General features: G+C 33.1%; 2 protein-coding genes across 3 annotated transcripts; both read right to left on the bottom strand.

Annotated features, from left to right (window-relative positions):
- Positions 1 to 1,214: 1,214 nt before the first annotated feature.
- LOC129895771 (uncharacterized) lies at positions 1,215 to 3,967 on the bottom strand. Its single transcript, XM_055971534.1, has 5 exons — positions 3,593 to 3,967; positions 2,634 to 2,745; positions 2,455 to 2,480; positions 2,233 to 2,365; positions 1,215 to 2,086 (listed from the first exon to the last, which is right to left on the bottom strand). Exons 1-5 carry the CDS (start codon positions 3,692 to 3,694, stop codon positions 1,527 to 1,529), a joined length of 933 nt encoding a protein of 310 aa, XP_055827509.1. The 5' UTR covers positions 3,695 to 3,967; the 3' UTR covers positions 1,215 to 1,526.
- A 10,741-nt stretch (positions 3,968 to 14,708) lies between these two features.
- Positions 14,709 to 18,763, bottom strand: LOC129896454 (probable LRR receptor-like serine/threonine-protein kinase At1g74360). 2 transcript variants are annotated; one of them, XM_055972367.1, is made up of 3 exons: positions 18,276 to 18,763; positions 16,328 to 18,118; positions 14,709 to 16,243 (listed from the first exon to the last, which is right to left on the bottom strand). In XM_055972367.1, exons 1-3 carry the CDS (start codon positions 18,343 to 18,345, stop codon positions 14,907 to 14,909), a joined length of 3,198 nt encoding a protein of 1,065 aa, XP_055828342.1. In that variant the 5' UTR covers positions 18,346 to 18,763; the 3' UTR covers positions 14,709 to 14,906. The 2 variants fall into 2 exon arrangements, with proteins under 2 accessions (XP_055828342.1, XP_055828341.1); XM_055972366.1 differs by having other exon boundaries at positions 14,709 to 18,118.
- Between the last annotated feature and the right edge of the window lie 4,930 nt (positions 18,764 to 23,693).

The following is a 23,693-nucleotide window of genomic DNA, read 5'->3' as shown; positions in this document are numbered from 1 at the left end:
ATATAAAACTCGATAATTTAAACCAATTACCTACTTGTCTCTATGTTAGCAAGTAAGCAGACAATTTCTCAAACGGTAAAATTAGTGTTTAGATTATTTAATAGGGTCAACCAAATGTATACTTGTTTCAAAAAGGAAAAGTATTAGGCAAGTACTTTAACCAGAGAGAACTTGTTTTTGGATTGACTTAAAAATTTGGTCAAATTAATTTTTATTTTTTTTTTAATTTTTTGGAAGTGTTTGACAAATTAAAAAAATATTTAAAATAAGTTAAAATTTACAAAAAAGAAGACAAAAATTATTTTTTTCTTCTTAACTTAAAAAATAATTTTTAAGTCAATCCAAACGGGCTCTAAGTCAAAAAGGCTTTAAATTCGTGGATTATGATTTGGTCCACCTATATATGCAATTATGCATTCAGGGTCCGTTTGGTTGTTGTTTAAAATTATGCAGTTATTAGAAATGTTAGGATCCATTATGAATGAATATATGTTTTATTTTATGTAGGAATTAGTTATACATATATTAGTTGTTCTACCTTCTATTTTGTATAAAATAATATATAGATTCCCTCATAATTTATACATGTATTAATTATGCATGTTTCTAAATTGTCAACCAAACATTGTATTAATTTTACACATGAATAACTTATTTCCTATCTACTTACCAAACACCATATAAGTTATATGAAAATTAATACATGAATAACTTGTTTCTTATCCAACTACCAAACGACCCCTTACGGTCATAATCTCTTTCGTCTGTGTCTCTCTTTAGGCAATGTTCCTCTTGCACCAGCTTACCTCCAACATGTTGAAGGGTCTTGAACCTGATTTCTAGGTGTTTCCTTTTTGTTGGCACAAGATCAACATCAAAGATCAAGTTTGCCTTTAATTTTAACCTTTGGTTGTAATTACAGGATTAGGCGGCTCTAAAAAAAGAGCAATCTGGTGCATAAAACATCTCATCTCACGTCCACGTAAGGACTGGAAAAGGACCGCACCCCTATGGATGGTGATGTAGACTGTCTACATCAATGTCTTTACCTCTCTTGAGATCACATATAATTGCGAATTTCATCAGCTTAGTACTTTTCATGAAAACCATTTTGCATTTATGCTTTGTAGGATATAATTGATGCATAATATAGCAGCTCTTAGGATAGTCTTGATTATCAAAATGCCTAGATATATCATACATTGTTAACTAAGTTGGGCTGGCTGCAAAGCATGTCTAGAATGCACACAGAGTAACTAAAATTCTTATATTATTACTTACATATAATCAGACAAAAGTAAGGAGCACAAACAAAATTTTTAAAATTCTAACCACATTGAGACCTATAATAACTTAGTAAAATGCACCTGAAATGTGATTGACACCTATAAAACTAGTACTTGGAGCAATATTGCAATCAATATTTTGCTTAGTTTGGACATATAAGTGATTAATGCTACTGTGTAATATGCGTTCAATCATCTAAGAACCTCAACCGGTCCCCGTTCTGTTGTGTGGATTCGAAACTAGGCATGGAAGAGTCCTTGGGCTTCAGCTTTCTTCTTCTCCTCAAGAACATACAGTTGTCTCCGGTGCTTTTTTCCTTTGCGGTGTAATGTGAAAGTTTCTTCATTCATGCATGGAACTTGACATAATTCGCACCAGAATAGCTGCCCCTTCTCATCTTTAATCTTCCCTCCATGTTCCATCTCATGTTGTTTTTTAGCCTTGTGTTTCTTACCTTTAAGGTGCATCTCTAATGAAGTTTCGTCCTGGCAGTAAATTTCGCACAAGTCACATCTTATAACTTGCTTGTTTTTTCTGTTGACACTTGAATCTCCCCGGTATTGCAGTTTTACCTTGTGCTTGTTGCCTCTCAAGTGCAACTCATAACATAGAGCTCCAGAGCAGTAAACTTCAGAGTCTTTACAGTAGTGCATTATGTTTGGTCTATGCTGCTGTTGAGGTGACACAAAGCCAGAGTTGCTGGACTCTGCATGTTTCTTTCTACGTGAGTAAGTATACGTAGGGCTTAATGATGGGCGTGGTGGCAATGTCATACTTGGAAAATGATTCGGTAGTAGCGCTGCATTAGGGGCAGAAGACAGAATTTCAGCATTTACACTATAGGATGAAAAAAAATTGTAACAGCAGAAATGGAAATCTGCAGCCTGCCCAAGAAAAATAACATTCAGCAGTAGTTGCTTTGATATTTGTAGATATTAGTATTACTTTGTCCATCAGATTCCAAATGTTTTAACGTCTCCTGAGAAACTTCGGTGTGTATACAAGTTGTTGCATTGCAATCAATTATTCTACCAGCAGATTTCTTGTTCTTGGAAATCAAAGCTTTCCGTCTTTTTACCTAAAACTTGGATAGTTTCTATTAGATTTTGAATATTTGACACACAGCACATCAGATATACAAAGTTAACTCGCAAAATCAGCACTTACATTTGAATTGCTCCTTGAGATGGTACCTGACAGAGTGACAGGAGTAAAAATTCTTAAAAGAGCAGCAATAGAACTGTACAGTAATAAATGCTACATTCCGCGGAAATTGCTTTGATATTTGTAGAACTTAGTTTTACTTATACGAGAAAAAAAAGAAAGGAAAATTCAAGATGAATTACCTCTAGCATTAATTTCTTCATCAGATTCAAATGTTGTTGTTGTTTGGCTGCAATCTGTTATTCCATCAGTTGATCTGTTTCTCTTGGAAATCAAAGCTTTCCATCGTTTTATCTAAAACTTACGACGATGTTCTATTAGAAGAGCCAAATCTATGACATAGATTATCAGATACGCAGAGTACATCCCAAATCTTAATTCGTTCTCATTCAAGACAAGCATATTATAGCAAGTGTAGAGGAGTAGCAGTCATAGTTCAATTGAATTGCGCAGAAATAAAAGGCTGGCATGGCTAACTGACATGTGAAAGGTTATCAAATCAACAAGAAACACAGCAATTGAATGAAGTGACAAATTGGGTTGGGAAAACTTAGTAGCTCAGTTGACTATATGAACTTACAGTAAAGGCTCGATTCTACGCCTTAGTTTGTAATCCCCTCCCACATCTCCCATTCCCCTACCCCCATTTACACCACCAACAACATACCTACTGAAATTTCACAAGTGGAGTTTCAGAGGATAGAGTGTATACAACATACACCAACCTCGTGGAAGTAGAGAGGTTGTTTTCAAAGTACCCTCAACATCAAAGTAATGAAAAGGGAAAACATGACAACTAATAAGCAAAACAATGCAAAGCAGTCCTTCAGGAAAGGAAAGGAACAGTAACAACAACAAAATAATGTTATAATGAAAATACAATAAATAACATATATCAAAAGCAAAAAACTAGTATAAAAATAAGGCTAATATTGCGACAGACATTACCAAGCCTAAATCCATCAAAAAGCACAACCTTCACTACCTACTAACTCTCTATTCTAATCCACAATCTCCACACCCTCCTGTCATTAAGTCATTTCCTCAGAAGTCGCATCATGTCATATCAGGTATATGAACCAGGTACTTAATGTGTATTATATATATATAGGAGAAGATGGATATAAACAGAGTTAGGTACCTCTAAGGGAAAAACCTCATTATCTGGAAATAAATTTGCAATCTTCTGTTTAAATTGCAACTCACGCTGAATTGCATATTCCACTCCCTTATCTTCCGCCATTAATTAATTTGGACCGGAATTGTTAAAAGAGTAGTTGATTAAAGTATAAACGATTGAGTAGCACAATAAACAAACTGGAAGATCAATGTTCCGATTCACCTTTTTCTTTCTAGAGCCATGGAAGAATGAAGAATTGAGTAGAATACTTGTAAATCAGGAAGAAGTAACAAAGATGGAGATGATTATTATCAACTAAATGATCAGGCGCTAATTGTGCACTTGGTACAAATCAGTACGACCATTTGGGCGACTGCCACGTTCTCTCAGCCTCATTCTTTTCCACAAAGGTGTGTTGTACCATGAAAATAATTTTTCATATTTAATTGGTTTATATATTTTGAAAAGTTTTTTTTTTTTTATAAAACAAATTAACTTAGCAAATTAATAAGAAGCAGAAGAAACAAATAGAAGAGTTATGTTTTTTTTTTGTTTCTTCGGTGTGTCTTAATTCTCTAATCTGCAAGGTTATTTATAACCAAGGAAATCAGATGATAAGGAAGAGAGACAAGGCAATGTGTCATTTAGTAGGTTTCTCTAATGAAAGTGGAACATTCACTATATTTTGTTTTTTCATAATACTCCCTCTTGAATATCCAAGTGTAATATGCCTCATTAAAAACTTTACTAGAAAAAATTCAGTGGGAAAAAAATCTAATGAAGGAAAAATAGTACACACATCTGGTAATACGCCTTGAGTGCTGCCTCATTAAAAACCTTACAAGGATAACCTAGTGGGACAAAATCTTGGTTAAGGAAAAAATAGTACAATGCGTATTTTACTCTTCCTGATGAAAACTCCATTTGATATTTTGGAGACGATGCATTCTAATCTTATATCTTAGCTTCTCAAAAGTTGATGTTGGTAATGCATTTGTGAATAAATCAGCAAGATTATCACTCGAACGAACTTATTGTACATCAATATCACCATTTTTCTGGAGATCATGTGTGAAGAATAATTTTGGTGAAATATGTTTCGTTCTGTCTCCTTTTATGAAGCCACCTTTCAATTAAACTATGCACGTGGTATTGTCTTTGAATATAACTGTGGGTACTTTGACATCATTTTCCAGGCCGCATCTTTCTTTGATGAACTGTATCATCGATCTCAACCACACATATTTTTTACTTGCTTCATGAATTGCTATTATTTCAATATGATTCGAAGAAGTAGCAACAATAGACTGCTTTGTAGATCGCCATGATATAGCAGTTTTCTTGAGCAGAAATATAGTAGCTCTTGAGAAAAATGCATCTTCTATAACAATCTTTGTCCCCTTAGGTAGAAATATAGTAGCTCTTTCGGAACCTTCAATCTTTTTCGAATTACCATAAATTTTAGTAACATTTGCTTTTATTCTAAGCAAGTAGGAAAAATATTTCTCGTCTTTAAAAATGTCATGAGTCGTTATCCTTGTAATTGATCATTGATCCAAACAAAATTTGAGGCATATCAATATTTTTTTCTTCACAAAGAAATAAAGTAAACATTATAATTAAAAATGGTTCATTATACAAATTTTATTTATTTACATGAATTAAAAAATATTAACATATTATTTAGTACAGATAAATGAAAAGAAAATTATTTAACTATTATCAGGCTTATCAATATTCATATTTCTTTCTGGAAAATTGAAGAAATCAGCTACATCCAGATGCATAGACTCAATATTATCTTCAGAGATAAAGTTTGTCTCTGGATTATTTTCTGCTCTCTTCAAGAATACCTGATATAGCTGAACTAGACATTTTGATGACCGGAAGGTCCATGACCAATGCTTCATACCTGCACATCTATGAGATATACTTTCTGAATTTTTCTTTGGTATAACTTCTTGCTTTTCACTCTTCATTTTGTATTGTTGATCATTTCTCGGTGCCAGAAAAGAATAATGATTATAATTTCTTCTTCGACCACGACCACGACCATGACCTTTTTCTCATTAGTTATAGTTTGTCTGATTCACTTCAGAGAGTGGCAAAAAACCAACGGACCGACTATCATGATTTTAATTAACAATTCATTATAGCGTTCAACAATAAGAAGGTGAGAAAGTAATTCAAAATATTTTTTCAAACCCTTTTCGCGATATTGCTGCTGCAGGAGCATATGCACAGGTAAAAATGTGGAGTATATTTTTTTAAGTTTGCTTGCTAAATGATTTCTTCTCTGCATAAATTTAACTGTGCTATAATTGTAAACAAGGTAGAATTATATTCAGTTATATTTTTAAAATTCATTATTCTGAAATTGAGCCAATCATGACGTATCTGTGGAAGGATGACCAATTTCAGGTGATCATATTTTTTTTAGATTCTTCCACAGTTTAAGGGGGTCTTTTAATGTGAGGTACCATAATTTTAACTCTCGTCAAGATGGTGAAGGAGAAATATCATGGCTTTGGCACGATCTTGATTAGATGTCATATTATCATCTTTGATGGTGTCTGCCAGAGACATGGATTCTAGGTGTATTTCGGCATCTAGTATCCATAATGAGTAGCCTTTTTCAGATATATCAAGAGCAATAAATTCAAGTTTAGAGATATTAGATATTTTAAGAAAATAAAATTCTTATCCTTTTGTTACCTTTTTAAAATAGCTCAAAGTGATGAAGCTTCGTGCTGATAACGTGTTATAAAATAAATTAACTTAGTAAATTAATAAGAAGGAGAGATAGTTATAGAAAGAAAAAGAGATCTCTGACAGAAGAAAGAAGTAGAAGAGTTATGTTTATTTTTGTTTCTTCAATATGTCTTAATTCTCTAATCTGTAAGGTTATTCATAGCCAAGGGAAAAAGAGGATAAGGAAGAGAGACAAGGCAATATGCCATTTAGTGGGCCCCTCTAATAAAAGTGGAACATCCACTATATTTTGTTCTTTCATAACATTTTTTACATAAATTTATTTTTTTTTAAATGATTTTTCTATGTAAAATTAAAAAAATATAATTCAGAATTCTCTTTCAACCGACCCTGATTCGGAATACGCCTCTCGATCTAGACTAACAAAATACCAGCAAATAAGTAAAAAAAGATTATTTATTTTTTTAAAACATATTTTTCTTCCTCCCAACCACATCCAAAATTGTGTTTGACCATGCATACAAATTGAAGTAATTTTTTATTTTTTGTAATAATATGGAGTGAAAAAAGTTTTTTGTTGTTTTTTAAAATTTATGCAAATTTTGAAATTCAACTTTTAAGTTGAATTTCTAAATTTTATTGTTGCTTTTCAGAGTTTAACTCTTAAAAAAAAGTATAAAAAAAAATCATGGACAAACGTTAATTTTGCTAATTGAGTTTACAAAGTAGATTCAAGTAAGTATTGAAAGACTTTAAATAGCCAACATAAAACAAAATTTAAAACAATCTAAAATATCTCAACAGTTAATACAAACTAGCTAAAAATTTAAAATTCAAATTCATCTTAAACTAAACAACAAAATTAATACAATAACTAAAAGTAAATTTTAACAAAGGTACATTGTAGGCCAGGGTGGAAGTCTACATTTGGGCTTGATCAAGACGTCCGCCATCATTTGGGCCTTGATGGTATATGAAAGTTGTATCTAACCCCGAAAGAAACGACACAAACAGAATTCAACATGACGTTTTGGAGAAAGAACATAACGCCTCTTTAAGTAGACCATGTTCATGGAAATTTTAAGAAGATTGGTCCTTGGATTGTTAATATGAGTAAGTCGTCCATGAGTTATAACAAATTAAGCATATTAGTACTATATATAGTTGTATTTGAACCTGCTACTTTAATTTCTATATGAATTTTATGTCTAAAAATATGTATACTTACTTCACTAAAGCAATTCCAATCAACCGATTCATTGAGTAACTCTTGGGTAAACTATTAAACTAATAAGAGCTGTATCGTCTAACTTCATTCAAAAATGAAACTGGAATTTTTATAGAATCAAATTCGAAAATCATTTCTATTTTGATCATTTCTTAGATTCTGTTGAATTGTATCGAATCCATTTTCTATTTTAAAGCGAACACTTATAAAACTAGAAAACTTTTTCTTTTTACTTTAATTTAAGTTTCACTCATTAGATTCAGTAATATATTAATTCACATAATATCGAATGATTGAGAAGAAGAAAAGGTTCTCACACAATCGTTTGAATTTTTTTTTTGGGGGGATCAATATCAGCACAAGTATCAACCTTCTGCTGGGGAATCATTCGGCGGGTTATATCAAAAGAATATATTTCAACTTTTTTGTTGTTATTCTTCATCATAAGCTAATTCCTTTGCCCTCTAATAGCAACATGCTTAGCTTTCAAGAGTAAGTTCTCCGAGGAGATGTAGAAAAAGGAATCAATCAAATTCCTTGGGATCATGAGCATGAAAATTGTTTTCCAGGTGTTGGAAGCGTCCCAAACCCTTCTTAGAAAGCCCTCTTCCCTCTCCTTAAGTTAAGAAAAAAAGAATGCTGCTTGATTGAACGAATATTGGTTGAACCTTTCTAACTGACACCCCAGTCATAATGCCACCCACGTCTTTTTTTTCTTTTGAACAAGCCTTCTAAATCCAATTATTACGCCTTCTATCATTTTCCCGATTCTTAAACACAGTGGTTTATAATTAGTAAAAATATTCAATGCATTAGAAATAGTACGTCCATTAGTGCTATATATTCACCTTAATTAAACTTCAAATGTTCATGATTTGACTCCATTTTCTGCAAAACCCACCATGTCAAATATCTGTCCTATGTTTGTAAATAGTCATTAATTTTTTTTATTAATTTACCTACAGTAGATGATCTTGAATTATGGGGACAATAACCACATGATATATACATGTAATTCCAAGTGCTCATGTTTTTTTTTTTACGCCACCCACTATGAGAAAGAATGGTAATCAAAAGACTTGATGACTTAATTAATTAGCAACAAATTCCGTGTACTAGATAATTGTTAAAGAACAAGTGGATGTACATTTAATAGGACCCACTTGACAATTTGTAGACATTGGATTTCGATTTAAGTAGGACTCACAACTTGTAGTCAAGTTGTACTCATTCTTTTGGCTATAAAAGTCATTCTCTGCAATACAAAATAGATACAGAACAATATTCAATCTCTTCTTTTTCTATTTCTCATATCTCCTTCTTAATTTGCTAAGTTAGTTTATTTTATAACACATTATCAACACGAAGCTCTAATTTTTTCCAGAAAATTAACTTCTATATTAGGTATATCTACTGAAGAAATTTAATTTTAAGTTGTATTTGTTATTTTTAAATTAATTTTTATCATGTCAAACTTGTCAAAATTGAAGTTTGTGGCACTTGATATTTCTGACAAAAATTATTTGTCACGGGTACTTGATGCTGAAATCCACCTTACCGCTAAGGGTCTTGGTGATGCTATAACAGAAGAAAATAAAGCATCAAGTCAGGATAAAGCAAAGACTATGATTTTCCTTCGTCGTCATCTAGATGAAAGCCTGAAGGTTGAATATTTGACAGTGAAAGATACACTTAAATTGTGGATAGATTTAAAAGGGAGGTATGACCACCTCAGGGCAACGGTATTGCCAAGGACTCATTATGAGTGGATGCACTTACGGTTTCAAGATTTTAAAACTGTAATTGAGTATAATTCTGATGTATTTAGAATAACTTCTCAATTAAAATTATGCGGGGAAACTATAAATGATGAGGACATGTTGGAAAAGAAAATAACTACTTTCCATACCTCTAATGTGATATTACAGCAGCAATACCGTGAAAAATATTTTCAAAAATACTCTGAATTGATCTCATGCCTTCTGGTGGCTGGACAACATAATGCTCTTTTAATGAAAAATCATGAAGTCCGTCCCACTGGAACTGCTCCGTTACCAGAAGCAAATGTGGTAGAAGCACAGGCCTAGTCTAAAAGAAGATAAAATAAAAATTAAGGCCACAATAATGTGCGTGAACGTGACAATTGTAGAAGACGATATATTAATCGTGGTGGTAGTGGTCAACATAAAAAGGAGAACAATATGAGTTCTCAAAGTGGCCCATCAAGAAGTAACTGTCATCGTTGTAGTATGAAAGGCCACTGAAAAAATAAATGTCGGACGCCTGAGCATTTTGTAAGGCTTTATCAAAATTCCTTCAAAATAAAGGCAAATAGAGGTGGTACCTCTTCTTCTAATGTTCGGATAGAGTCACACTTCGCATTTGAAAATAATGTTGAGGCAAGACCTTCGCATAATGATAATATTGAAGCAAATCTGGCTTTGAAGAATAACGATTTTAATAACCTCAATGATATTGCTCATTTAAAGGTTGAAGACTTCTTTAAGGATTATAATTGATGTTTAATTTCATTATATGATTTATAATATGTTTTTGTTTTTATGTACTTTTGATTATCATATTTTTACGTTTATCTATTAAAAAGAAAAGAAGAAAAACAACTTATGTTTTTAGCAATATTGTTACTTATTTTATCTCTTATTATGTATTTTTATTTTATGAAGATAAATAAATTTCTCAGTCTTCAAATGGATCCAAGATGAATAATGGAGACATGTGCCTTTTGGATAGTGCCACAACTCATACGATATTAAAAGAAAAGAAATATTTCTGTCATTTGAATATTAAAAAGACATATGTCAATATAACATCCGGTAGTACAAAATTGATTGAAGGCTCTGAAAGAGCGGCCTTATTACTACCAGGAGGAATGATATTGCTAATTGATAATGCATTGTATTGTAGTAAATTTCAAAGAAACTTGTTAAGTTTCAAGGTTATTCGTCAAAATGGCTATCATATTGAGACTGTGAATGAAGCAAAGATTGAATACCCTTATATTACTACAATAAATATGGAGAAGAAAATTGTGCACAAAAAATTACATGCACTTTCTTCTGGATTGTACCATACAAATATTGGTACTGTTGAATCACATGCCATAGTAAACAAAAGGTTAACTGATTCTAATGATTTTATCATTTGGCATGATCGGTTGGGCCATCCCGATTACAATATGATGCGTAGAATTATTGAGAATTCACATGGATACACTTTGAAGAATCAAAAAATTCTTCAATCTAAGGAATTGTCTTGTGTTGCTTGTTCTCAAGGAAAACTGATTATTAAACCATCAACAATTAAGGTTGGGATTGAATCTCCTGCGTTTCTAGAACGTATACAGAGTGATATATGTGGGTCAATTCACCCTTCATGTAGACCATTTAAATATTATATGGTCTTAATAGATGCATCTAAAAGATGGTCATATGTGTGCTTATTATCAACTTGCAACATGACTTTTGCGAGATTGTTAGCTCAAATTATAAGGTTAAGAGCATAATTTCCAGATTATGCAATAAAGACAATTTGTCTTGATAATGCTGGTGAATTTACTTCTCAATCCTTTAATGATTATTGTATGTCGGTTGGAATAAAAGTTGAGCATCCGATTGCTCATGTTCATACTCAAAATAGTCTAGCAGAATCATTGATTAAACGTCTAGAATTGATAGCTAGACCATTGCTAATGAGGACAAAACTTCCTCTTTTGGTATGGGGGCATGCTATTTTGCATGCAGCAACACTTGTGCGCATAAAGACAACAATTTTTTATGAATTTTTCCCATTACAGTTGGCTTTTGGAAAGGAGCCAAATATATCTTATCTTAGAATATTTGGGTGTGCGGTATATGTCCCAATTGCTCCATCGCATCGCACAAAGATGGATCCCCAAAGAAGGTTGGGAATGTATATTGGGTATGAATCTCCTTCTATTATAAAATATTTGAAACCTATGACTGGAGATTTATTTACGGCAAGATTCGTCGATTGTCATTTTGATGAATCAGTATACCAAATATTAAGGGGAGAAAATAAGCAATTGAATTTCATTATCACTATCTCATTTAGATCCTCAAACAAATCAATGTGAGTAAGAAGTTCAAAAGATGATTTATTTGCAGAATATTGCAAATCTATTGCCAGATGCATTTACTAAACTTTCACGGGTTATTAAATCGTATATCCCAGCTGCTAATGCTCAAGTTTGAGTTGATGTCCCGGTAGGACAACTTGTTCAGGCAAATGAGTCTAGGCCACACTTAAAACGTGGAAGACCAATTGATTCCAAAAATAAAAATTCTCGAAAAAGAAAAGGAATAAATGATCAAGATGATCATAATTTGGAGGCAAGTGCTCAAGAAGAACCCAGAGAGACAACAAATGGTGATACCACCGAGGAGGTCTAAGTACCTAAAAATAATGAGAATGAAGAAATTTCAATAAGTTATGTCTCGACAAGAAAATGATGGAACCGAAATGATATTGTGCTCGATAATATTTTTGCTTATAATGTTGCCATTGAAATAATGCAACAAGATAAGTATCTTGAACCAAAATTTATCGATGAACGCTGATAGAGAAATGATTGGACAAAATGAAATGATGCAATTCAAGCAGAGTTAACTTCACTTGAAAAACGTGAAGTTTTTAGATCAATAATCTGAACACTTGAAGGCATCAAGCCAGTAGGGTACAAATGGATTTTTGTGCGTAAATGAAATGAAAAAGGTGAAGTCGTAAGATATAAAGCATGATTTGTAGCCCAAGATTTTTTGCAAAGACCTAACATTGACTATATAGAAACATATTCCCTAGTGATGGAAGCACTTACCTTCAAGTATCTAATGAATTTGGCAGTTCATGAAAAGCTTGAAATGCACTTAATGGACGTGGTCACTGCCTATTTATATGGTTCATTGGACCACGATATTTTTATAAAAATTTCCGAAGGTTCAAAGTGCCTGAAGCATACAAGGATTCTCAAAAAAAATTGCTCAATAAAGCTTCAGAAATTCTTATATGGGTTAAAACAATCAGGTCGAATGTGATACAATCGTCTTAGCGAATATTTGCTACAAGAAGGATATAAAAATGATACAATTTGCCCTTGTGTCTTTATGAAAAGGTCTAGATCTAAATTTATCATAATAGCAGTATATGTTGATGATTTGAATATTATTGAAACTCCGAAAGAACTTTAAAGGCATTAAAATGTCTGAAAAAGGAGTTTGAAATGAAAGACCTCAAAAAGACAAAATTTTTTCTTGGTCTACAAATTAAACATTTTACAAATGAGATATTTGTATATCAGTCAACATATACTGAAAATATTTTAAAGAGGTTTTATATGGATAACGCATATCCATTGAGTACCTCAATGGTTGTGAGATTTCTTGATATTAATACAGATCTGTTTCGACCTCATGAAAGTGATTAAGAGCTTATTGGTGCTGAAATACCATATGTTAGTGCAATTAGTGCATTAATGTATCTTGCCAACAATTTTAGACCAGATATAACTTTCTCTGTAAGCTTGTTATCAAGATTTAGTTCTACTCCAACACGAAGACACTAGAATGGAATTAAGCATATATTCTGATACCTTCGAGGGACCATTGATATGGGATTGTTTTACTCAAATGAATCCACCTCACAATTCATTGGTTACACAGATGCGGGATATTTGTCTGATCCCCATAAAGGTCGATCGCATACATGCTATTTATTTACATTTGATGGTACAACTATATTATGGCGTTCAACAAAGTAAACTATGGTTGCCACTTCCTCAAATCATGCAGAGATAATAGCCATCCATGAAGCAAGTCAAAAATGCGTTTGGTTAAGATCAATAACTCAACACAATCAAGAAACATGTGGCCTTTCTTTGAAAAGAGATGTTCCAATAATATTGTATGAAGACAATGTTGCATGTATAGCTCAACTGAAGGAAGGATACATCAAAGGAGACAGAACAAAACATATTTCACCAAAATTCTTTTTTACTCATGATCTTCAAAAAAAGGGTGAAATAGATGTCCAACAAGTTCGTTCAAGTGAAAATTTAGCAGATATGTTTACCAAGGTATTGTCGACTTCAACCTTTGAGAAAATGAGATACAAAATTGGAATGCTACGTCTTCGAGATATCAAATGAAGTTTTCATTAAGGGGAGTTAAATATGCGATGCACTCTTTTTTCCTTAACCAAGGTTTTGTCCCACTGGATTTTCCTGGTAAAGTTTTTTAATGAGGCAGCACTCAAGGCGTATTACCAGATGTGTGTACTCTCTTTCATTCACTAGGCTTTTTCCCACTGGGTTTTTTCTAGTAAGGTTTCAACGAGGCACAATATTTATGGATTTTTACGATAACTATGTTTATTATTTCTTGTAAAGTTTTTAATGAGACAAATTTCACATGGACATCCAAGGGGGTATTAAAGAGCAAGTGGATGTCCATTTAAGTAGGACCCACTTGGCAGTTTATAGACATTGAATGTTCATTTAAATAGGACCCACTTGACAATTTATAGGCAAATTGTACTCATTCTTTTGGCTATAAAAGCTATTCTCTGCAATACCAAATAGATACGGAACAATATTCAATCTCTTCTCTCTCTATTTTTCATACTCTCTCCTTCTTAATTTGCTAAGTTAGTTTATTTTATAACAATAATTAATTATGATGATGATCAACATAATCATGTACTATTCCATAACATAACTTGGTTTTACACTTGCCTTGTGGGTGGGTTGGTGGGTCAATATATACTTGTCTCCTTCACTTTTTTTTTTATTTTCTGATATTCGGTATCCACATTAGAGGCTGACGGATTCGTGTCGCATAGGGCTCCATTGGTTTTTAACTACTTGGATTAATATTTCTTTTCATCTAACATCACTTATCTATTCACAATCTTAACATTTCATGGGCAACTTATTGAAAGAAAATATTTTCAAATTGTTGTCATCAAAACACAAGTATTAAATCTAAGAGTTTGACAATGTAAATTATCTTGCCCTCTATAATTAAGTGCAATATAAACTATTAAACAAGGTTCAAGTATACTAGTTTCCAAATTACCACATCAGGCTTGATGCGTAGAGTTACTTCTTGTTGTATATAATATGATAAACATAAGAATTCTTTGCGATGCACAAAACATAAACTCTAAAGCAAAGACAAACTTTCCATAGGAAACCTTTGAAAAGTTAATTCACATTTCAATTATTATGATCCTAACAAACAAGAGTACCAGAACAAAGAATCTAAAAAAAAACTGTTTACAAGAAGAATGTGATGTGTATGTTACGTACAAATGTGTAAAAAACTATTGACACTTTGCTGTGTAATTTGAAACAAAAATTCATCAAAATGAAGGAGAAGTGCTACGACTGGATCCTGATCTTTGGTTGCGCAAAATGGTGATCAACATATCCAATACTTCCTTCATATTAGGCCTAGCATGAGGACTTTCAGCAGTGCACCTTATTCCTATTCTAAGCAATTCACACAACTCCTCTGCTCCCTCTGCTAGGCCAGATACCAAAAGAGAAACTGGTATTATGGCTCTAGTGAATCCTTGCCTTCCGTCTCCCATCACACGTCTAGCCCATTCAACTAAACATTCCTCGCCTCCATCTACAGCGCGTCTCCCTGTGGCTAGCTCCATTGCCAGCACACCATAACTGTAGACATCGCCTTTTGTTGTGGCCTGCCACGTCTGCCCATATTCTGGTGCAACGTACCCGACCGTACCAGCAACCATTGTGCTAATATGACTATCTCCAGCATCCATGACCCTAGCTAGGCCAAAGTCTGTGACTCTTGCCCTTCCGTCTTTGTCTAGCAGCACATTGCTAGCCTTGACGTCTCTGTGGACAATACAAGGGTAGCACTCGTGGTGTAAGAAGACTAAAGCGTGTGCAACATCAATTGCCACGTTAATCCGTCTCTTCCATGTGAATTTGATTGTATCTGTGATGATCTCATCTAAGCTTCCACCTCCCATGTATTCATAGACTAACAATTTCTCTGATCCATGAAGGCACCAACCGTAAAGTGTTACAAGATTCGGATGCCAACCAAAGTCATTTCCACTTAATACTTCCATTTCAGCTCTAAACTCTCTTTCCCCTTCAGTTCCCTCCCTCTGTAGCTTTTTCACTGCCACTTGCCTTCCATCAGGCAAGACTCCACGATACACTGTCCCAAATCCTCCCTTTCCTATAATTCTGTCATTTGAGAATCTGCATGTGGCCTTCAATATGTCAGAATGTGTGAAGCTTGTTCTGTCCAAACGGATAACCTTAACATCACTAGACAACCACGGTGACGATCCACCTGAACTCGATGCCAGATCATGTCGTCCCTTTGAATCCTCCAGTAGGTATCCTGGTGCATCTATCGGAGATTTTAAAATGAGGCAGACAACGAGCGTCATAAGTCCACAAACTAGGAAAGCCAGTACCAAAGCCAAGAATACCAAAAGTGTACCAACCTTGGTATTCCTTTTGAAACTTCCACCCTTGTTTATAGCATTATTCGTAGAGTTATCAATGAAAGATGGAAGGTGCAGCAATGGATCGCCAAGATATGATGACTTCTCAAATGTGGCTAATTGCCCACTTTCTGGTACAGTACCATAGATGTACGCGTTGTAAGAGACATTGAACTTGCTCAGATCAGTCAAGTTACTAAAGCTAGCTGGGAATAAACCAGAGAAATTGTTACTAGACAGATCAAGATTCTGTAAGCACTTAATGTAGCCAATCTGGCTTGGAATCTCACCAGATATTCTGTTCTGTGAAACATTAAGGACTACTAGTTGCATTTGTCCAATCTCTGAAGGGAGCTTGCCAGCGAATTCATTTACACCCAAATGAAGCATACTGAAATTCTGCATGCTGCCAATTTCAGGAGGGATCCCACCAGAAAATTTGTTCATACTAAGTTGAAGATAGCCTGATATCTGATTCGAACGAACATTACTACCCCGTTCACACACTGGAAATAAACCATACCCTTTGAGCAATTTATCCCACAGGCTTCTACAATTCTTCCTGGTAAGGAGAGGATATACAAAGCTAAATGGAGGATAATCAGCTGGTATCCACCTCTTCATAGCGAAGCACTCCCCCGAGCCAGCAGTGACCTTATCCTTAGCCCTATTCGACAAGAAAGTAGGCATAGGATTTGAGCCAATTCTTGCTAACTGAGGTGGAATTGGCCCTGAAAGTTGATTGCTTGCAAGATTCAACCATAATAAACTACTGCAATTTCCCAACTCAGGTGGGATTCCACCTGTCAGTGAATTGTTAGCAAGCATCAACCACAAAAGTGAGGTTAACTTCCCTAAACTTGGTGGTATCACACCAGTTAACTTATTAGATGAAAGATCAAGGGCCTGAAGTGTCGGAATATCCCCGTATACTGATGGTATATTTCCATTAAAGTGGTTGTATGCAAGAATCAGAAACTTCAAGCCTTTCATCTTGGAAAGTTCAACAGGCAATGGACCGGAGAATTGGTTATTGCTCAAATCCAATCGAGAAAGGTTCACTAAGTTGGGAATTCCTGAGGTAACTATGCCTCCAGTATAAGAGTTACCATGCAACAGAAGAAATTTTACCTGTGTAAATTCCCTGAAAATTTCTTGTATTTCTCCTCTGAAGTTGTTTCTACTAAGATCAAGAAACACTAAGTTGCTTAAACTTAATAGAGTCTCTGGAATATCCCTTGAAAAATTGTTGCTTCCCAAGTAAAGTGCTTGAAGACTCATAACTGATCCAATTTCCTTAGGAATTGTCCCTGAAAAGTTGTTTCCAGACAAATTCAAGTCCTCCAAGTTCTTACAATTCGATATCTCCTTAGGCACTTCTCCAACAAATTCGTTTTCTGATAAATCCAAAGTCTGCAAGGTGCAGTTTGGAGTGAAAAACGACGAAGGCAGAGAGCCATTAAACTTGTTTTTAGATACCGAAAACTCCTTAAGCTTATCAAAACCAAATGACAATTCCCCAGTCAAGTTATTGTAGCTCAAATCAAGGTACCTGAGATTCCAGCAGTGATCAAAAGTAGTTCCAATCTCACCAGTGAAATTATTATTCGAAATATTTGCAACCACCAAACTGTCACAAATTCCAGGGAAAGTTAAACTGATCTCACCCTGAATCCTATTCATGGTCAAATCAAGCACTTTCAAATTGTTCAAACCAGTCAAATTAAGCTCCCCATCAATAATATTATGTGACAAATTCAAGAATCTCAGATTTTTACATTGGCCTAAGTCTGCAGGAATAGACCCTCCAATTGTGTTCATAGACAAATCAATATATGTCAACTCTGTCATAGCTGAGAAGTTGTTAAACATCTTCCCAGCCAAATTATCACGAGAGAGATCGATTCGAGTGACACGACCAACGCCTCCATCACAAGAAATTCCACGCCAGTTACATGGAGACGAATCCAGGGAATCCCATTCTGTATGTCTGTATCCTTTATTAATCGGATTTTGATTTTCAAGAAACGTCTTGAAACTCAGTAACACTTGCTTGTCACTCTCCAGAGTGTCTCCACAAACTACAAAATTCATTCACAAACACATAAAAATCCAAACTTTAGTATTGCAAGTCAACTAAAAAAGTTCATAAAAGAACAACCTTGAAAATTTGAAAAAACAAACAAACAAGAATCTTGAAAATTTGAAGAAAAAAAAAAGAATCTTGAAAATACAAACCTGTAGTGATTAGAAGCAAGAAGTGGAATAATGCAACAGGAAGAAGAATATCAGATTCCTCTTCTGACATAACTCAATGTTGATTTCTTCTTCTTCTTCTTCCAGTATTAGTTCTCCTCTTCTTTGTTGTGTGACTAAGTTGACAGATGAGTTCTTGTTATGTCAGAGGTATAGAAATTTGTGCAATTTTTTTTTTCCCGTATTTTTAAGAAAAGGGGTTTAGGTAGTTCAGAAACAATATCTCTGTGCAAGGAATAAACATGGGAAAATGGAGTTGAATTTCAGAGGGGGAGGGCCTGCAGATGGACCAAACCAAATTTTTTAATACAAAATGCACGTACGCAAGAATAATTTAATACTACTATAGGTTTTGTGGTACTAGTAGTTTTTGTTTTGTGATTATTAAAAAATTGAAAAAGGGTCTGTTTTGTTGTGGGTGTTTTGTAGTTATAGTATTTGTTTTTTTAATTGTTTTTTTTTGGTGGAAAGATGAGAAGGAGGCTTTTGAATTTGAAGGACCAGAGCTTTTGGAAATAAGAGGCATATAAAAAAAAGCCGCCCAAATTGACCATTAATTTGAAGGAGGAAAATAAGGTGATAGAGTTCATACTATTTTTGATAACTTAGTGTTGGTATTTTTGTTAATGAAAGATTTATTTTTCCAAATTAATCAGGTTTGTTTCTGAGAAATTAATGTTAGCCAAGGTTCGTTTTTTGAATTAATGAGATCCGTTCTAGAATTGAATCCATTGTCTGAATTAATCAGGTTTATTTCCTGAAAAAGTAATGTTATTCAAGGTTCATTCCCTCGAATTAACCAAGTTCATTTCTTGAAATTAAAGTAAATCTTTCTCTCTCGAATTAAAAAAACTTTTACGATCGAAACGTTGTGTTGATATTTTTCTCATCAATATAGAAAAATTTCTCCTCTTCTTCTTTCAATTTTTTCTAGGCATGTTTGTTTTCTATTTTAATTTTAATTCAGTATCAATATAATATCATGATATTTTTCTAACACTTAAACGAATCCACCCCTTCACACAATTTCATCACAATTTCGCCTTCAACTAACATCTTATTTGAATCAAACTTCCGCAAGAGGCGGCTTGGTGGGTTGACCTTCACAATGAAGAAAGATTTTATTTTGACTACGTTGCCTGGTCTTAATCGTGTGTTCCCTCACATTCTGTATTTTTAATACTCGTATCTTCATTTTTTGAATTATCTGAGTATACAAAATTCATTAATCTGATTAATTTACATGTGTCTATATGGTGGAGGAATTCTTCGTTTTTTTCGTATTGTTCTTTCTTTGCCCCAAAAAAGGGTTTTCTTTCATCCTGTGAATAATACTTCTAAATGGAAAAAAAAAGGAAAAAGAATAAGCTATGAGGGTATAATTTTGTGATACACGAAGAAATTTATATCACACATATGATACATGAAGAAATTTGTGATCCACCAATATGGATTGTGGTGGAAGGATGAGATTCTCCACTGGCGTTCTTAGAAATAAATTCTGTAAAAAAAGACCCAAATTAGTTGAGTTTCAAAGCGATTATCGAATTACAAAAATGAAATTTGTGATCCACGTTGTATTTAATGGAATCTAGCACTAAATTGTCAAGGTTTACATGTGGTCAGATTGTGCTAATACTATTTCATAATAACAAGTTAAGCCGATCTTTTGGAACAATGTGCATGTGGAATTATACATAATATTGATTTTTCTGCTTGAAAAATATTTACAAGTAAGCTCACTTCTAAATGTGTTTCACATCTTTAAATTTCACATTTTGAAAAATAAACTAAAATATGCACTGATATGTCATCCCAGTAGAAAATACTCACGATTATTTTTTGTCATTCATAAGTTTAATCAAATCAACTATCTCTTCTCCGAATAAACCTATTGTTGGTGAATTTACAAGATTACAAATTACAATTGAAAAATTAAATAAAGAAAATAAATTAACTTCTTGGCTGAGGCACGGATATCTCGCTTTCTTTAAAGAGATTCAAGCCCACTGCAACAAATCTTTTCACCGGTCCAGCAGTAGTCCTCTTGACTTGTCCCCTCCAGGATACAATAGTCTTATCACAAAATATAACTCAACAAACTCTGGACAAGAGTTGAGTTTAAAACTCCACAAAAAAGAACACCTCCCTTCAACTAATAAGAACTCTCTTTTTTGACAAACTTATTGCACTCAATATTTTCTTGCATTTCAAAATAAGGAAGACCTCTCTATTTATAGGAGAGGAAATCATTCAAAAGATGAAAAAATAATGGAATGTCATCATTAACATTTAGTGCACCACTTACTAGTGTTAATTATGTTAAAAGAAGTTATCATTTAGTGCACCACTTACTAGTGTTAATTATGTTAAAAGAAGTTATCATTTAGTGCACCACTTACTATTGATAATAATGTTAAAAGAAATACTCATTTAGTGCACCACTTACTAGAGATAATTATGTTTTAAAAAAAACATAATGAATTGAGTAACATTGCACTAACTAAAGATGATAAAAAAAAAGACATAAACTACCATTGGTGTGCAAATACAAAGATGCACACTAAAGAGAGAATTGTATTGGTGTGCAAATTAATATCACCCAATATTAATATTTAAATGCTAAAACCAACACCTACCATTTTGAAATTGGAAAAAAAAAGGTACTCATTTTTTTCCAATTCATTCATGTGATACGCTTTTTTTAGTCATTTAAAAAAAGAACGATACATTTTTATATTTGGTAATAATTTAATTTTAAAATTTTCATGTCACTCTTAATGAGCTGAGTTATACTTATTTTAGATAATAAATTTTAAAAATCTTTTTTTTAAAACTCTTAATTAAATTAAATAACATCACATAAATTGAGACAAAGTATCGCTATATATTAGTAACACTCACAAATACAGGGGCATTTGGCATAAAGGGAAGAGAATATGTATGCTTTTCGATAAGAAAGCCATTTCTTAGTTGGTTGATTTTTCAAACAAAAACTATATTTGACAGAAAAAAAAAAAGACAACTTTATAAAACTCATTCAAAGCAAATGTTTGACTGTCTCCTCCACATTGACAAAGTTATGATCAATGATATCCATGATCATTGCGTGGGGGTGAGATGGACGGAAATTTATTGACTCTTCCTATTAAGAGCTTAAATTGATATTGGTATCGGAGAATAACTGAGTTTATAATTAAATATTTAAAAATGATATAAAATTAAGTAAAAGTCACGTATATGTTTTTACACGTGATTAATCTCTGTGCGCGAGATAAAGTTCTGAATTCTCTGTTGATAAACAATATTTTTTCACCCTTAAATCAAATTAAGGTCTCACAGGCGTTTGGCTATGAAATATTATCACTTTTTTGAAGTTGAACTCCGAATTATTCTTTCAAATATCATTTTTCACTTTGAATAAACATTAAACCAAGAAAAAAAGAAGAGGAAATTAACTCAAGGTTTATAATGTTCAATTATTTATAGTGAGAAACAAGAAGAAAATGGTTCAACAATATGTTATAAATAAATAATTGATAATTGTTAAGCTCAGCATGCATATATGAGCTGACTTGATAATTTATTTTTTATTTAAGTGTATTAAGACAAATTACACTATTAAAAAAAATGTGAAAAAATGACCCAAAAAAGTGACGGACTGCGTCGCTTTTTTGATCAAATTCGATGAAAAAGCGACGCAGTCACTTTCGTCACTTTTTTGCTCGACGCTTTTAAAAAAGTGATGGAATGCGTCACCCCCAATTTTTTTAATAAAAAAATATATATAAAAAAATTGACTAACTCCATCATATTTTTTTTAAAAAAAGTAATTATTTAATATAAAGCGACAGACTGTGGTGTTTTTGTTTTAATTTTGTTTAGAAAAGCAACGGATTATTGGTCTCCGTCCGTCGCTTTTTGAACTTAATGTTCTTAAAAATTTCTAGAAAATCGATGGACTAAAGGACTTTGTCCGTCGTTTTTCTGGAATATTCAGTTTCTGTTGCCCATCTGCAATCAAAATTAAATTCACTTTATAGCAATTCAGCCCATTCAAACACATCTAATAACAAACAAAATACGCAAAATAAAAATAATAAACATAATTAAACAGTTAAAACAAATAAAGTCATTATTTAGAACGATTTAAAGTGTTTCAATGTTAACAAAAAAATTCAAAATGTTCATAAACTAACATAGGGAACCTAAGGACTATTTGTTATGTATTCATCACTATCGTCGAATTCATCTGGAGTAGACCCTCTTGAATAACGGGGCGGAGGCTAACGGACGAAGTTGAACACTTGTTCTTTAATTTGCTCAACTTGTTTATTCATACTTTTTTTTCTCCTCAACCTTTCTTGCCTCAGATTTTCCAATGCGCGTGTAAGTTCTGCAATTTGCTGAAACATAATAGTTATCTGAACCCCATCAACGGCCTCGGCTTGACGCGACAATTCAATACCTTCTAACCTGATTGGAGTCGTCGTACATCATTTCTAGAGCCCATTCCATATATTCGACTCTTGTGGTTGCCCCCGACCACTTTTTCTGTCCAAATTTGAGTGGATTGTTCAAGCGTTAGTTGGATCGAATCTCCCATATCATGAATGTGCCGCTCATAATCTTGCTGCATATTAAAATAAAAGTTATAATTAATATATATATATATATATATATATATATATATATATGTATATGTATTAAAAATAAAAGTTAGAATTAAAATATATTATACATTATGTTAAATAACTGACATAGGCTCGTTCGGCTCTTTCCTCCACCCACTCATCCGGATCCGACGCATTAGTCTTTTTTTTACATAAATCTTCTTAAAGACTTCATGACGATAGGGAGTGCGTCCCAATTCTTTTTCCTATAAATAAAAATATAATTAATGAAATAATATTTTATCAAATAATTTATTTAAGAAAATAAATTTAAACTTAAAATTTAGAAATCTTACCATCTTCCTCTGAATCGTACCAACACTCTTTGCACCTCCGGTATACAACGAGCCACCCTTTAGGCTGACTCTAGCTTTTTTTCTTGATCGGACAAAGCCTTGAATTCTTTGATATCCCAATAATGACATAATTCTTCAAATATATGAGGCAACATCCAACTCAAAGGTGTCTAATCATCCCTATCTTTCTTTAGCCAGCTAGACAGTCTAGCGCTCGCTTTTCTTTCAAAAGTGGTCGCAATGACCATATTGTACCTTGGCTCCCAAGTACATAAAGTTTGAAAAAATGAATAACGTTAAATAATTAGTTAAGTAAAGTATAGTAAAAATATTAAACGTGACTTAAAAAATAGATTTAAACATATATATACCTTGAATTCATTAAACATCATTTGACGAATATTGTTTGAAATCTCCCGCCAAGAGTGATA

This window comes from Solanum dulcamara, chromosome 7 (assembly GCF_947179165.1).
Source record: "Solanum dulcamara chromosome 7, daSolDulc1.2, whole genome shotgun sequence".
NCBI lineage: Eukaryota > Viridiplantae > Streptophyta > Magnoliopsida > Solanales > Solanaceae > Solanum > Solanum dulcamara.
The sequence above is the reverse complement of the archived record's forward strand: the minus strand, read 5'-3'. Positions and strand labels throughout refer to the sequence as shown.

What these genes read in the sequence shown, in the direction of transcription:
- LOC129895771 (XM_055971534.1), bottom strand. Translation starts at nt 3,694, where the DNA reads ATGGCGGAAGATAAGGGAGTGGAATATGCAATTCAGCGTGAGTTGCAA. An exon ending in TCTCAAGGAGCAATTCAAAT is followed by an intron (nt 2,366 to 2,454) that starts GTAAGTGCTGAT and finishes TCCAAGTTTTAG; the next exon opens with GTAAAAAGACGGAAAGCTTT. An exon ending in TTTGGAATCTGATGGACAAA is followed by an intron (nt 2,087 to 2,232) that starts GTAATACTAATA and finishes CCCCTAATGCAG; the next exon opens with CGCTACTACCGAATCATTTT.
- LOC129896454 (XM_055972366.1), bottom strand. Translation starts at nt 18,345, where the DNA reads ATGTCAGAAGAGGAATCTGATATTCTTCTTCCTGTTGCATTATTCCAC. An exon ending in CTTGCTTCTAATCACTACAG is followed by an intron (nt 18,119 to 18,275) that starts GTTTGTATTTTC and finishes TGAATTTTGTAG; the next exon opens with TTTGTGGAGACACTCTGGAG.